Below are 12495 nucleotides of genomic sequence, written 5' to 3' on the forward strand. Positions count from 1 at the left end.
TGGGTGACACTATCTGTCACGTGAACTGCAAGGTGTGGAGTGTGGCACTCTCAGACAGACCTTTAGGGATCAGAGCCTTTCCCCTGCTGCCATGGGCAGGGATTGCTGCAAGGTGCTGCACAGCCCTTTGGTATGGCTGGGTGTGAGCAGAGGTGTGGTAGCCCTCCTTGAATAGCATTCCTCGTGAGGAATTCCCAAGGTTAACTGGGCTGCTCCATCTCTCAGAGAGCTGTGGTCCAGCCGTTCCCCTCTGTCCCTGCTCCCTCCCTGCACACCCCACGTGGGGGCTGATGCCTGGGAGTGACGTTGCTGTCACTTGCAGAGTGCCCACCTGGGAGCTTCCTCTGGCTCATCCCACTGCTCATCTTCCTCATCCTGCTCCTGGGGCTGCTGCTCTTGCTCTGCTGGAAGTTCTGTGCCTGCTGCAAGGTGAGTGTCTCAGCTGGCTGCCCCAGCCCAGGGAGAGAATCAGGTATGGCCAAAAACATGACACATTTCTAGAATCTACCCAGCCTCCAGCATGGCCAGATTGGCTGGGGATGTCCCTGTGGTATCCAGCACCTCTGCTGTTGCTGACATGAGCCGCTGGTGAAATTTTAGCCAGATTTCCCCCATCTGGCTAAAATCAGCTTGAGAGCCCCATGTACCCACTGCCCATGCATCCCTGCTGATGTGGATCCTCCCGATGGAGACATGGAGGGGTTTTGTCCTTGGCCACAAAGTGATTGTGTCTCTGGCCGTTTGTTTTCTAGGCTTGCCTGGCCCTGCTCCCCTGCTGCGCACGAGGTACCAGCCCTTGGTCCTGGGGGAAGGGTCTGGGGGATGCACTGCCTCCCTGGGTTTGGGGGTGTGCTGGGATAGGGATCCTTCCTCTGTGAACCGGAGAGGTGGATCAGGGAGAAGGCTCCTAGCAGAGAGCCTGAGACAAGGAGCCCTGGAGATGCTGGTCCACTTTTCTTCCCTGCCCCACACCTTGGGATGCCCTGCTGGGAATCCCACTTCTGCCTCTTCCCGGTCTTGTAATGCTTAGCTGGTGAGATGTGTTCTCCCTGCTCATGGCCACCCCTTGCTCCCTTCATCTCACTCCCCTCCCGAGATCCTAACCCCCTTAGCATGGTGGAAACCCTAAATATCCCCCAGAACAGAGTGTCTGGCGTTGGGAAGCTGATGGCTGTCGCTGTCCCAGTGTGCCCAGGCTCTGACCCCGCCCCTGGCTCTGCAGGTCGCACCGTTGGCTTCAAGGAGGACCACTACATGCTCCGCCAGAGCCTCATGTCCTCCGACCACCTGGACACGCCCCTGGTGCGCAGCGGCTCCCTCAAGGGTCGGGACACGGTCCGCTGGAAGATCCACAACAATGTCCACAAGCAGGGAGTCACCTCCCCTGCTGCCACCAACCCCAAGGACCTCAGTGAGTGTCACCTGCGAGGGAGAGGGCAGGGGAGGTGTTGTGGGTGCTGTAAAGGACCCAGGGCCTTGCTGGTGGCCCCAGAGTGTCACTTCCCAGCCCAATTACAAGGGTGATTGTTCCTTTGCCTGCTTCCATCCTGGGGGAAGCTGAGCAGCACAGACCCATGTCCAGCCCTGTTCTGTGGCAGGGCCCTTGGCGACCTCCTGATGTGCCCTGCTTGTGTCTTAGTCTCATGAGCTCAGTGACCCAGCCTTGATTTTGTTGCCTCATCAGTCCAGAGCCACCACTGGACACTGTTTCCTTCTCTGGATCTCGCAGAGAGCTTCCCAGTTCTCCCCCCAGTTCCCAGAGAGGGTTTTCCCTGCTGCTGCTGTGGGGTTGGGGTGTTGGTGACACAGGAGCTGGACACGAAGCATGGCGTGTGTCCCCGTGCTCCCAGCCTCTGGGTGGGTTATTTCTCTGACCAAGAAGGAAGGAGTTTGATTGGGGAATTTCTCTTTCCAGTTCCCTACGGGCTGTCTCTGAGGCTGGCCCGGCTTTTCACACAGAACCTGGTGAAACCGGACACCCGGGAGTGCGAGCAGCTGCGCAAGGAAGTGGAGGAGAATGTAGGAGCCTGGGCACAAGGGGGGGGGCTCGGGGTGGCCTTGGGGACAGCCACACAGGAGCAGTTTTTCTTCTTTTGTGAGAAAGCACAATTTTTAAGGTCACAATTGTAAGAATTAGCAAAGCATCTCGTTGAGATTTTGGGTTTGCTTTGGGGCACGTGATCTGAAGCTCCTGTTTGGCTCCAGTTTGCAGCCTCTTGCCGTGTCCTGGGGAGAAAACTGGTCTGGGAGGGCCTGGGGTGGGTCAGAGGGCTCCTGTGTTTTGTGGCAGCAGCATCTGCTCACTGAGCACATCCCTGTTCAGTGAGGGATGCACTGTGAAAGCCCCTCTTGCTCCATGCAGCTGAACGATGTTTTCAAGCACATTCCTGGCTGCCACAAGGTCCAGCAGACCAAGTTCAGGTGAGTCAGTGGAGGAGAGACTCCTGCAGGGCAGGGTTCCCCCAGGGCACTGCTGATGATGGGCTGGACCAGAGAGCTAGGGGGTGAAATCTGCGATGCTGGGAGGGAGCATGGGCTGTGAGACAAGCCTGGTGTGGTGCTTCACCCACCCAGGGCTGCAGAGCAGAGCCCACCTGGCTGTGGAGGCGATCTCAGCTGAGTCTGGCTTTGGAGCAGCAGGAACAAATCCTGGTTGCATGGTGCTCGACGGGAGAATTCCCACTGGCTTCAAAAGTTTCAGCCTGATGCAAACTTAGGAGAGCCTGGTGCAGGCCGGGAGGAATTTGGGGATGACAGTGCTGAGCAGGGAGTGGTATCTCCTCCCTACAGCCTGATGCAGATGTGATCTCCCCTGTGGGCACGTTCCCTCACTGCATTGGGAAACGCAGGGCGGGAGGGAGCAGCCGGGCAGGAGGGAGCATGTGCTGGGGCTCTTCGGGATGGGTTGGCACCCGCGGGGCAGTGCTGCAGCTCAGACCTGCACAGGGCTGTGATTCACACAGCACTTTGTCTCTCCAAAGGTGTTAGTCACTCTGATTTGGTTGGGTTTTTTTATTCCCCCAGGTTACAGCCCAATTCTGGGAAAAGGTAAGAGGAATTTGCAGCGCTCTGGTGCAGCTTCTCCCTCTTTGTACACACACGTGTGGGGTGACTGAGTGCCCCGCGCACTCACTGGCCCCCAGCTGCTGTATGAGATGAGTTACTCTGGTCTCAGCTCTCACCTGCCTTTCCCTCCCCCCCTCCCAGGCAGGATCACACCATTGTGGACACGGTGCTCACCGCCCCTTACTCTGCCAAGCCAGACATCATCAAAGTGGTGGAAAAACACGTTTCCCACGAGGCTTTCAATGATCTGAAGGTTGCACCGGGTTATTACACGGTGACCTCAGACCAAGGTAGGGAGCAGAGCCCAGTGCTGCCTCCTGGCTGGGTACAGGGGGTTATTTCCCACCTCTCACCCTTGCCCTTTCCCCCAGATGCTCAAGGAATGGTGGAGTTCCAAGAGGCCGTGGAGCTGGTGGACGTCCGTGTCCCACTCTTTATCAGGGAGGATGATGATGATGAGAAGCAGCTGCAGGTGGAGGCCATTGAGGTCCCCAACGGCATCGCAAAGATTGGGCGCAGGGTTGTCAACATCACCATCATCAAAGAACAAGGTGAGGGGCTGTGACTCTCTGAAGGGGTCGATGTTTGAGTGTCCCGTGTGCAGACGGGCTGGTGTGGTTTGTGAGGCACAGTCTGTGTACCTGGGCACCCCCAGGGCAGAGACTTGCTTGGTGACTGCTTTCTGGAGTCACCTGGGTCTAAACTGGAGCATCCTTTAAAGCATCCAAAGGAGGGGCATCTTCCCTGCTGGCAGAAACATTTGACCATCACAAGTTTAGATGCTACCAATTCCATGGCCGAGTAAGGGCTGACCACATTCCTCTGCTGCTCCAGTTCATGCAGTGCTGGAGTGAACCCAAACCCCCTTGATGTTATTGTGCTAACGTCCCCAGCACGTTCCCTCTGCTTCCCACCTGGCTGTTCTCAGCAGGGAGCACAAATGGGGAGTGGTGAATTCTCCAGCCCATGCAATGGGCTTCCTGCACAGCTCACACCTGTGGGTGACAGGAACTCTCTTCACGGAGGACACCTGAGTGTTTGTGCTGTGATTCTTTGTGTGCTTGCTCTACACATTCCTTCTCTCCTGCCCTTTCCAGCCAGCAGCCTCATCACCTTCCTGCAGCCAGCCTATTCCCACAGCCGCTTTGATAAGCTGGCCAAGATCCCTGTCCTGAGGGAGATCCTAGAAAACGGGAAATCCCAAGTCACCTACAGGACCCGGGACCTCACCGCCAAGAATGGCAGGGTAAGGGTGGTGCTCCTGGCCTTGGCAGGCAGGCAGGAGTGGGAATGTAGGGCTGGGAAAAGGCCAGCCCTGGGGGTGCAGAAGAGGGGTTATCAGGATGTGGCTGGGAGAGAGGGGACCCAAGGCTTGAGGTCAGCACAAAGGTAGACATTCCCCACCATCCCTTGCTCCCCCAGGGAGGGAGGACCTGAGAGGAGGCCTGTGCCTGAGGCAGAGGGTACTGGCTGCCCCTGGAGCTGTGGGCACTGGGAGGCAAGTGGAGATTGGCTGGGGAATGGGGGAAAGCTCTTTGGGAGTCTCCTCATGGATGCTGCAGGCTGTAGCCATAGAATCATGGAACGCTTTGGGTTGGAAAGCACCTTACAGATCACTTTGTTCCAAGCCCCTGCCATGGGCAGGGACACCTTCCACTAGATCAGGTTGCTCAGAGCCCCATCAGGCCTCACCTTGAACACACCTCTTCCCTCTCCTCCAGGACTACATCTTCACGGAGGGTGAACTGGTCTTCCAGCCTGGGGAGACCCGCAAGGAGGTGCAGGTGCCCTTGCTGGAGCTGACAGAGATAGACACCCTCCTCAACAACTGCCAGCCCAAGCAATTTGCCGTCGACCTCCTCCACCCCAAGTACGGCGCCAAGATCGGCCGCTACCCCCAGACCACGGTGACCATCGCTGACCCAGGTAGGGGCTGGCAAGCAGGCGGTGACAGTGGCTGCGGGGGCTGTGGGACCCCCTCCCCGCACCAGCCCACCCCGGTGTGGTGCACAGAGTTCCAGCGTCGCTCAAAAAGCCGCAGCGAGGTTCCTCCAGCTCCGACTGGCGGATTTGGGTCCCCCTCTAGAGGCACGAGTGGGAATGATCAGTGGGCGGGGAGAAGATGGATCGTCTCCCCGGGTAAAGGATTTTAGAAGGGATTCTTAATTCCTTTTCCTTGGGAATTTGAGTGAAAAGCCATAAAAATAAGGGAGAGGTAGGACTTGCCATGAGTGGTGCGTGGTGCTTCCTGTGGCTGGACAAGGAAAACTGTCATCAAGTGGGTCAATAACATAAATAATGGATTTATCACAGCGTGGCAGGGCAGTGCTGAGAGAGGCACGCTTCCTTCTTTCATCCAAGGGGGAGGACCGGCGCTGATGTGATTTTTCTTGTCTGCAGAGCTGGTGGATGGTGTTCCCTCGATGTCTGGCCTGAGCCAGGTCCCCCAGTCCCCCAAAGGCTGCCTAAGTGCGCCGCTGAATCCCGATGCCCGTGCCCTCAGCTCCAGGGAAATCAGCTTCAACTGGTTTCCTCCACCGGGAAAACCCCTGGGGTACAAGGTAAGGGGTGAGTGGATCCCAGGGAAGAGTGTGGGTTCCCTCCTGCAGGTGTTTCACACAGACATTTGTACCGAAAGGATCCAAGTACACACCCAAAAAGGGAGCAAGTTCATCCCTTCTGGTCCCCTCCATCCTTGAGGAACCACTGCTGGGTGGATGAGGGATATGCAAGAAAGATTCCTGGTCACTCCATCTCCCTTTCCATCACTTATCATGAAGTGCCCAGGCTGTCCTGGCGTCCCATTTCAGAGGAATGGCACAACACCATTCCCAGAACAGATTTAGTAAGAGACAAGGAGTTTGTCACCCATTATGTGAGGATCTGAAGGAATCATGCTTGCTCTCGCTTTGCCAGGTGAAATACTGGATCCAGGGAGACCCTGAGTCAGAAGCCCATCTCATTGATGTCAAAACCCCATCAGCACAGCTGAGTAACCTTTACCCCTTCTGCGACTACGAGATGCAAGTCTGTGCCTACAACGCCATGGGAGAAGGGACTTACTCGGACATCGTCCGCTGCCGCACGCTGGAGGAGGGTGAGTGACCCCACACCTCCCTTCCCTCCACGTGGGAGCAAGTCTGTACCTCTGCACCCAGCACTGGGGTCAGGGCCCCAGCCCTGAGTGTCTCCCGTGATCTGGGGAACTCTGGGCACCCACTGGTTCCTGGCTTGCAGTGATGGGGACCCTTTGCTTTTCCTTCCCAGTGCCCAGCGAGCCCGGGCGCTTGGCTTTCAACGTCGTGTCTTCCACCGTGACCCAGCTGAGCTGGGCTGAGCCTGCGGAAACCAACGGGGAGATCACGGCCTACGAAGTCAGTTATGGGCTTGTTAACGATGACAACGGTAAGAGCTCATCTTTGGATGGGACAGTGCAGCCAGGCTGAGGAGTAGAGGACACTTTCTGCAGGCTGGGCTGGTCCCAAGCAGCAGCAGCAGAGCCAGAACAGCTCCAGGCATGTTTCTTTTGAGAACTGGGATTTGGATGGGTCACTTCTTGATGGAAAGAGCACAGAAAAATCACCAGTCAGGATTTAAACCTGCAAATGCCAGAGAACTCTGTTCCCATTCACTTCCATAGTGTTTTATGTTGTTTTTCATGTCAAAAACTTAGTTCACAGGTCTAGATAAAGGGATGGGGTGCCAGGAAGGCGTTATTTGTGAGACAGAAGACCTCTCCTGTAGCTTGACTTCAACATTCAGTTTGGGAATTACCCTGAGATGATGCTGCCTGTTGTGAGCAGCCCAAAGAGCTGCTGCACTTTTTCCAGAGCCAGGCTGTATCCTGACACCAAAGTGCAGGGTGTTGTGGGGCCCTCTGTGCCTGGTGGGTGACAGGCATGCTCATGCCTTGCAGTACCCATTGGGCCCATGAAGAAGGTGCTGGTTGAAGACCCCAAGAAGCGCATGGTGCTGATCGAGAACCTGCGGGAGTCGCAGCCCTATCGCTACATGGTGAAGGCCAGGAACGGCGCGGGCTGGGGGCCTGAGAGAGAAGCCACCATCAACCTCGCCACGCAGCCCAAGCGCCCCATGTCCAGTGAGTGCCAGCCTGGCCAGGGGGCAGAGGGGCAGGAGCCATGCTGGGGATAGCTCCCCATCACCCCAGCTGCTTCCCCACCTCCTGTTTGCTCTGCTGCTCCAGCCACCCTGGGAATGCTGAGGGCCAGCTTGAGCGTGGTGTGGTTTTTTGCTGCTTGTGTGTTTTTTTTGCTGCTTGTCTAATGGCACTTTCCACCTCTCCTGCAGTCCCCATCATCCCTGATGTCCCCATCATTGATGCAGAGGGAGGTGAGGACTACGACAGCTACCTGATGTACAGCACAGACGTGCTCCGCTCTCCAGCCGGCAGCAAGCGGCCCAGTGTCTCTGATGATTCAGGTTCGTGTCTCTGAGTTTGAAAAGGTCATTTTTAACGTTCATTTTCCTTAACACCAGCTTTCAGCAACGAGCTTCACTGCTCCTTTCCATCTCTCAGAAATGGGGAGATCCAGTTGTGGAGATGGTGGAGATCGGCCTTTCCAAAGCTCAGTAGTTGCATCCATAGGAACACTTGGCTTCTCACAGTGTAAATAAGACCAGTGCCTCCTTGTTGTAGCCATGGGGCAAAGAGAAACCTCAGTATGGGGTGGGAGAGGAGCTTTTCATGGCCCTCCCTGCTCATCTTCCCTTTGTGTTACCATTTGACTGAACCATGAGAGTTGACATCAGCAAACAAGCACCGGCAAAGGCACAGAGCTCTGAGTCCCCTGGATGCTTGGGATCTAGGCTAAGCCAACAGGAGGGAACTCAGCAGTGCTGGGAGGGCACTGGCCTCTCTTCCTCTATCCCTTCGCTTTCTGAGTGAGGCTGACTCCCTGGTCTTGTGCTGGGACAAGGAGGGGAGATGAACCATAAGTGAAGCGATGGGGTGTGTCTGTAGGATCTTCTCCGGGGGGGTTCTCCAGGGCCTCGGACCCAAGAGCGAGTCCCTGGTCCTTTCAGAGAGCAAGGTGACGGGAACAGCAGGAGCCCGACCACCCCGAGTGTGCATCGAAGAGTGACGAAACCTCTCCTGAGCAGAGGACAATTGTTGCAGACTCTTCATGCAGGGACAGGCGTCTGGTGGGACTTCGACTCTCACCTTTTGTCATGATGGACACAGGGCTGGAAAACAGTCCGGGGGTTGAGGAACCCCCTGCATGTCACGCTCCCACCATTCTCCACCTACCAGATGGTTGCACCACCTGAACTCCTCAGCTCACACTTGGCAACACAGGCTGTGAACAGGCGGCGTCCCCACTGGTGCTTGTCCCTTCCTGTCCCAGCAAGCAGCACGGAGGTGGTGGGTGGCCCACCCTGACCCCTGCAGACCGTGCCAACACCAAGTGCTTGCGTTGTCCCAAAAGGCTCCAGGTGGAAATTTGTGCCGTTGCTGGGAGAAGACCTGGACCTTCGCCGCATCACCTGGAGGCTCCCCCCCGAAACCATTCCCCGCCTCTCTGGCAGCAGCCGCCTCTCCTCGGACACCGAGGGGCTCCTCCACGAGGAGGACAGCGCTGTGGCTCCTGGCAGTGTGAGGAGGAGCGGGACGCCCCGGCCCCAAGCAGGTGAAGGACGGCTCCGTTACGGCACTGAGTGTCCTGTCTCGTCCTGCTTTGAGCTGAGGGGCCGGCGGATGGGCTCTGTGTCCCCTGCCTCCCCTTGTGTGCCCACCCTCGTGTTGGTGGGATCTGCTTCAAAACCTTGTCCTGGTGTGTCTGCTCACGAGAGTGTCAAGGTAACCCCCATCTCGGCACGGACTTGGGAGCCTGCTAGCAAGTTGCTTCTACCAAAGGCTGGACCTTCGAGGCAGGAGCAAACTCAGATGATACCAGCTAAGTGCCACCTCCAAGGGCAGCTCTCCACCTTAATTAAGTGCCCCAAGCTTCTGGGGCAGATCTGCTGGACTGTTAAACAGAAATCACTCTCTCACAGGTGGCTGATCTCTCCTGGCCTGCTGGGAGGGGATGGGGATTTGTTTGTCAAGGACCAGAACAACGGAACGGAGTTTGCTTTTCAGATCCAGCTGAGATGGGATCCAGAATGAGATCTGGAGAAACCACCTCCATAAAGGGCTGTTTTCCTTCTTCCACCTTCTTTTAAAATCTGAAATTATAAACCTGCGCTTGCATCTAAGGGGAGATGTGAGAGAATGTGGCGAGAACCACAAGGCAGTGCCCCAGCAAGGCCGAGGTCTGGAGTTACCTTGGGCACCATGGGTGTGTCTGGTGCTGGGTGTAGGGAGAAGTCTTTGTTTACCTCTTTGTTTCTGTGTCTCTTGTTGGGTGTTGTGGCTTGTTCTAGATGTAGAGTTCCAGAACCACCTTCCAGAGTGGCTGAACCTGGGATGTAGCCAAGGCAGGGGGGGCACCACGATGCCTCCTGCTTCCTCTCCATAGAAACTGGAGCAGCAGCTTTGTCCACAGCCACGTTCCTCACAGTGTGCCCTCTTCCACAGAGCACTTGCTGAATGGCCGGGTGGACTTCTCCTTCCCTGGCAGCGGCAGTGGCACCCTGACCAGGACAGCCAACACCAGCTACCACCAGCTGAGCTCCCACATGCACCAGGAGCACAGGGTGATGGGGAGCTCCTCGCTGACAAGAGACTACTCCACGATGCTGATGGGGCATGGTGAGTACCACAGGGATGGGACCCATCCTTCCCTTCCATCCCCATGACTGCCTTTGGACCTGCACCCTAAAGTCCTCGTGGGGTGAGGACTGTGCTCACAGCTACGGGGGCCTATGAACCCCAGGTTTGGAAGGTCATGTCCCCACCACTGATGTTTGGTGCTTTGCTAAGGCCTCTCTGCTTCCAGACCAGTTTGGAAAGGGTTTGCACCCCTCACATGCAGGGTGCTCAGGGAAGGGAGCTCCATCCTTATCCTCACACCACAAAGCACTCCAGGGAGAGCACGTGTCTCTTCTCACTCTATCCAGCAGCGTGGTTGCCTCTCAGCTCCACGTGTGTCAATCAGCTGGTGCTGACAGAAGGTGGTTCAAAGGTTCTTCAAACCTGAGCCTTAAAAAGTTGCCTGTGCAGGAGCCTGGGCTGAACCTGCTCTGAGATCTCCAATGGTGTTTTTCTCTTTCTTCTTGCACTGCTTCTGTAGATTACCCAGGGACACTCCTCCCTCCCATCCATGAAGATGCTGGGAGGACACTCCTCCGGCCCCGGGACGTGGGTTTCAGGAGCAGGGCAAAGGTGAAGGGTTACTACCCCAGCATTGGCTGTCGGGACTCTATAATCATGACTGATGGGTCCGCAGGGATGTGCAAGTACATAGGTACAGCTTGTGCAGTGTCTCCTCCCAGCCACACATCCCATAACAGCCCAGCCACCAGCCACCCATGAGCTGCTGCCATCCACTGCTCACCCCAAACCTCCTCTCCATGGCTTGCTGTGTGCTGTGCTGATCTTCCTCCATCACATCACCTTTCTGTTTGCAGGTGAATTGCAGGTTTCAACCCACCTGGAATGATTAACATTCACCACCACTGCTGCCACTGTGCTCTGATCATCACCTCATTGTCCCCATCCTCTTCACTCCTAATCAGCTTCTTGTTCTCAGTCTTACTCCACAGGCCTTTGGAGAACTCTTGGGGAGAACGTGTGCTCCTTCTGAGATGTCCCTCTGCAAGCTCCTTCTCAGTGAGGGGTTTCAGTCCCTGAGTGTCACCTGGGGGGCTGCTGTGCTCTCCATGAGCTTTGTGTCCCAATGGGACAAGCTGAGGAGCACCCAGATGTGGTTCCAGGCCACATGAACAGAGCCTGGAGGTGTTGGGCTGATTTAGCTGTACATTAGGGCCAGTCTTAATTGGCCTACACCTGATGAAGTCTATGAAGCTTCTAGCAGACTGGACGGGGTGCTTAGGGTTGAGTGAGGAGGGTCACAGCCACCACCAGGCTCCTGCTCTGGGCTCTCTGCCACAGGGGCATGAAGCTTACCTTAACTTGTCCCACCCAAGCCTGGCACCCTGAGGCCGTGAGACTTCCCTGTAGCTGTGCAGAGCCAGCCAGCCCCCCACTCATGACAGGTCAGCTTGCAGAGATGACATCTCACCATATCCTCCCCAAACCATCAGGACCATCCCATGTTTGCGTGTGTCACCCCCTCCTCTCCCCCAGTCCCCTTTGCCCCCGTCCCCAAAATCTCCAGCCTGATGCTCCCTTTCTGCCTCAGACTCCAGGAAGCCGCTGGGCATCCCTGACACCCCCACCCGCCTGGTGTTCTCTGCCCTGGGCCCCACGTCCCTGAAGGTGAGCTGGCAGGAGCCACGCTGCGAGAAGGAGGTGCAGGGCTACAGCGTGCAGTACCAGCTCCTCAATGGAGGTCAGTGAACTGAGGGGTTGGCTGGAGTTTCATGTGGTGGAGAGTCTGCTCTGGGTCTTCTGGCTCTGGATGACCCTGCTCGGAGAGAGGGGGGTTGGACCAGATGATCTCCAGAGGTGTCTTCCAACCTCAATCATTCTGGGATTCAGGGTCCTAACTCTGCTTCTTGTGTAGCCTTTTTTTTTTTTGCGCAGGAAATGTTGCAGCTACCCCACAGCTTTCATTCCCTGTTTCTCTCAGTGGGAGAACAATTCCTGGGGTTGCTTGTAGAATCGTCTCTCCTCCAAAAATACTCCCCTTTGACTGATTCTCTCCATCAGCCCAAGCATCTTACCTGAATGTTTTTTCAACACATGGGACTTAGAAGAAGGACTGAAGTGAAAATATCTTATTTTTACATGAATCTCAGGGCAGCGTTAGTGAAAACAGAATTCTTTTGTCTGAAACTTGAGTTTTTCAATAAGCTTTTTTGGAAAAACCTCTTGTCCTGCGCTACCATTGCTGGTGGCAAGGTGTGATGGGGGTGGTTGGGGAGGGCCCCTGGATGTCTTTTGCAGGCAGTTTGTTTGAGACAGAGTTTAGGTGAAAGTTGTGGCTCTGTCTTTGTGCCTGCAATGAGGTGTTGACCTCCTCTTCCCTGTGTGTCCCAGGAGAGGTGCACAGGATCACCATCCCCAACCCCAGCCAGAACTCGGTGGTGGTGGAGGACCTGCTGCCCAACCACTCCTACATCTTCAAGGTGAAGGCGCAGAGCGAGGAGGGCTGGGGCCCCGAGAGGGAGGGAGTCATCACCATCGAGTCCCAGGTGGACCCGCAGAGCCCGCTCAGTCCTGTGCCAGGTGAGGTGGCTGGGGACAGAAGGGTGGCACTGATGTCTCTGCTGCTGTCTACAGTGCTGGCCTGGATGTTTTCTCTCCTCTAGCCACATCCTGAGCTCTCCTTTCCTTCCTCTCATTTTGGAACAGGACCTTCTTCCCCACTTTGCACTCGCCCAGAGAGCTGAGCTCTTCCCTTC

The 12495-nt window shown here is 56.2% G+C and overlaps 1 protein-coding gene across 4 annotated transcripts in view; it reads left to right on the plus strand.

The window, feature by feature from the left end:
• The window catches only part of ITGB4 (integrin subunit beta 4), a 29170-nt gene that overhangs the window by 12496 nt on the left and 4179 nt on the right, over window positions 1-12495 (plus strand). For 2 of the 4 annotated variants that reach the window (XM_069033003.1, XM_069033002.1), the window contains exons 18-36: window positions 323-429; window positions 753-786; window positions 1223-1411; window positions 1916-2019; window positions 2363-2421; window positions 3025-3048; window positions 3208-3356; window positions 3438-3617; window positions 4164-4312; window positions 4788-4992; window positions 5467-5627; window positions 5983-6163; window positions 6334-6471; window positions 6983-7165; window positions 7375-7506; window positions 9605-9778; window positions 10260-10433; window positions 11331-11480; window positions 12131-12319. In XM_069033003.1, coding sequence (XP_068889104.1) covers window positions 323-429; window positions 753-786; window positions 1223-1411; window positions 1916-2019; window positions 2363-2421; window positions 3025-3048; window positions 3208-3356; window positions 3438-3617; window positions 4164-4312; window positions 4788-4992; window positions 5467-5627; window positions 5983-6163; window positions 6334-6471; window positions 6983-7165; window positions 7375-7506; window positions 9605-9778; window positions 10260-10433; window positions 11331-11480; window positions 12131-12319 — 2682 coding nt within the window. Of the gene's footprint in view, window positions 1-322; window positions 430-752; window positions 787-1222; window positions 1412-1915; window positions 2020-2362; window positions 2422-3024; window positions 3049-3207; window positions 3357-3437; window positions 3618-4163; window positions 4313-4787; window positions 4993-5466; window positions 5628-5982; window positions 6164-6333; window positions 6472-6982; window positions 7166-7374; window positions 7507-8513; window positions 8715-9604; window positions 9779-10259; window positions 10434-11330; window positions 11481-12130; window positions 12320-12495 lie in introns of all 4 variants that reach the window. The other 2 variants (XM_069033005.1, XM_069033004.1) reach the window with 2 other exon arrangements.

The sequence above is a fragment of the Aphelocoma coerulescens genome, chromosome 18, assembly GCF_041296385.1.
Source record: "Aphelocoma coerulescens isolate FSJ_1873_10779 chromosome 18, UR_Acoe_1.0, whole genome shotgun sequence".
NCBI classification, from domain to species: Eukaryota; Metazoa; Chordata; class Aves; order Passeriformes; family Corvidae; genus Aphelocoma; species Aphelocoma coerulescens.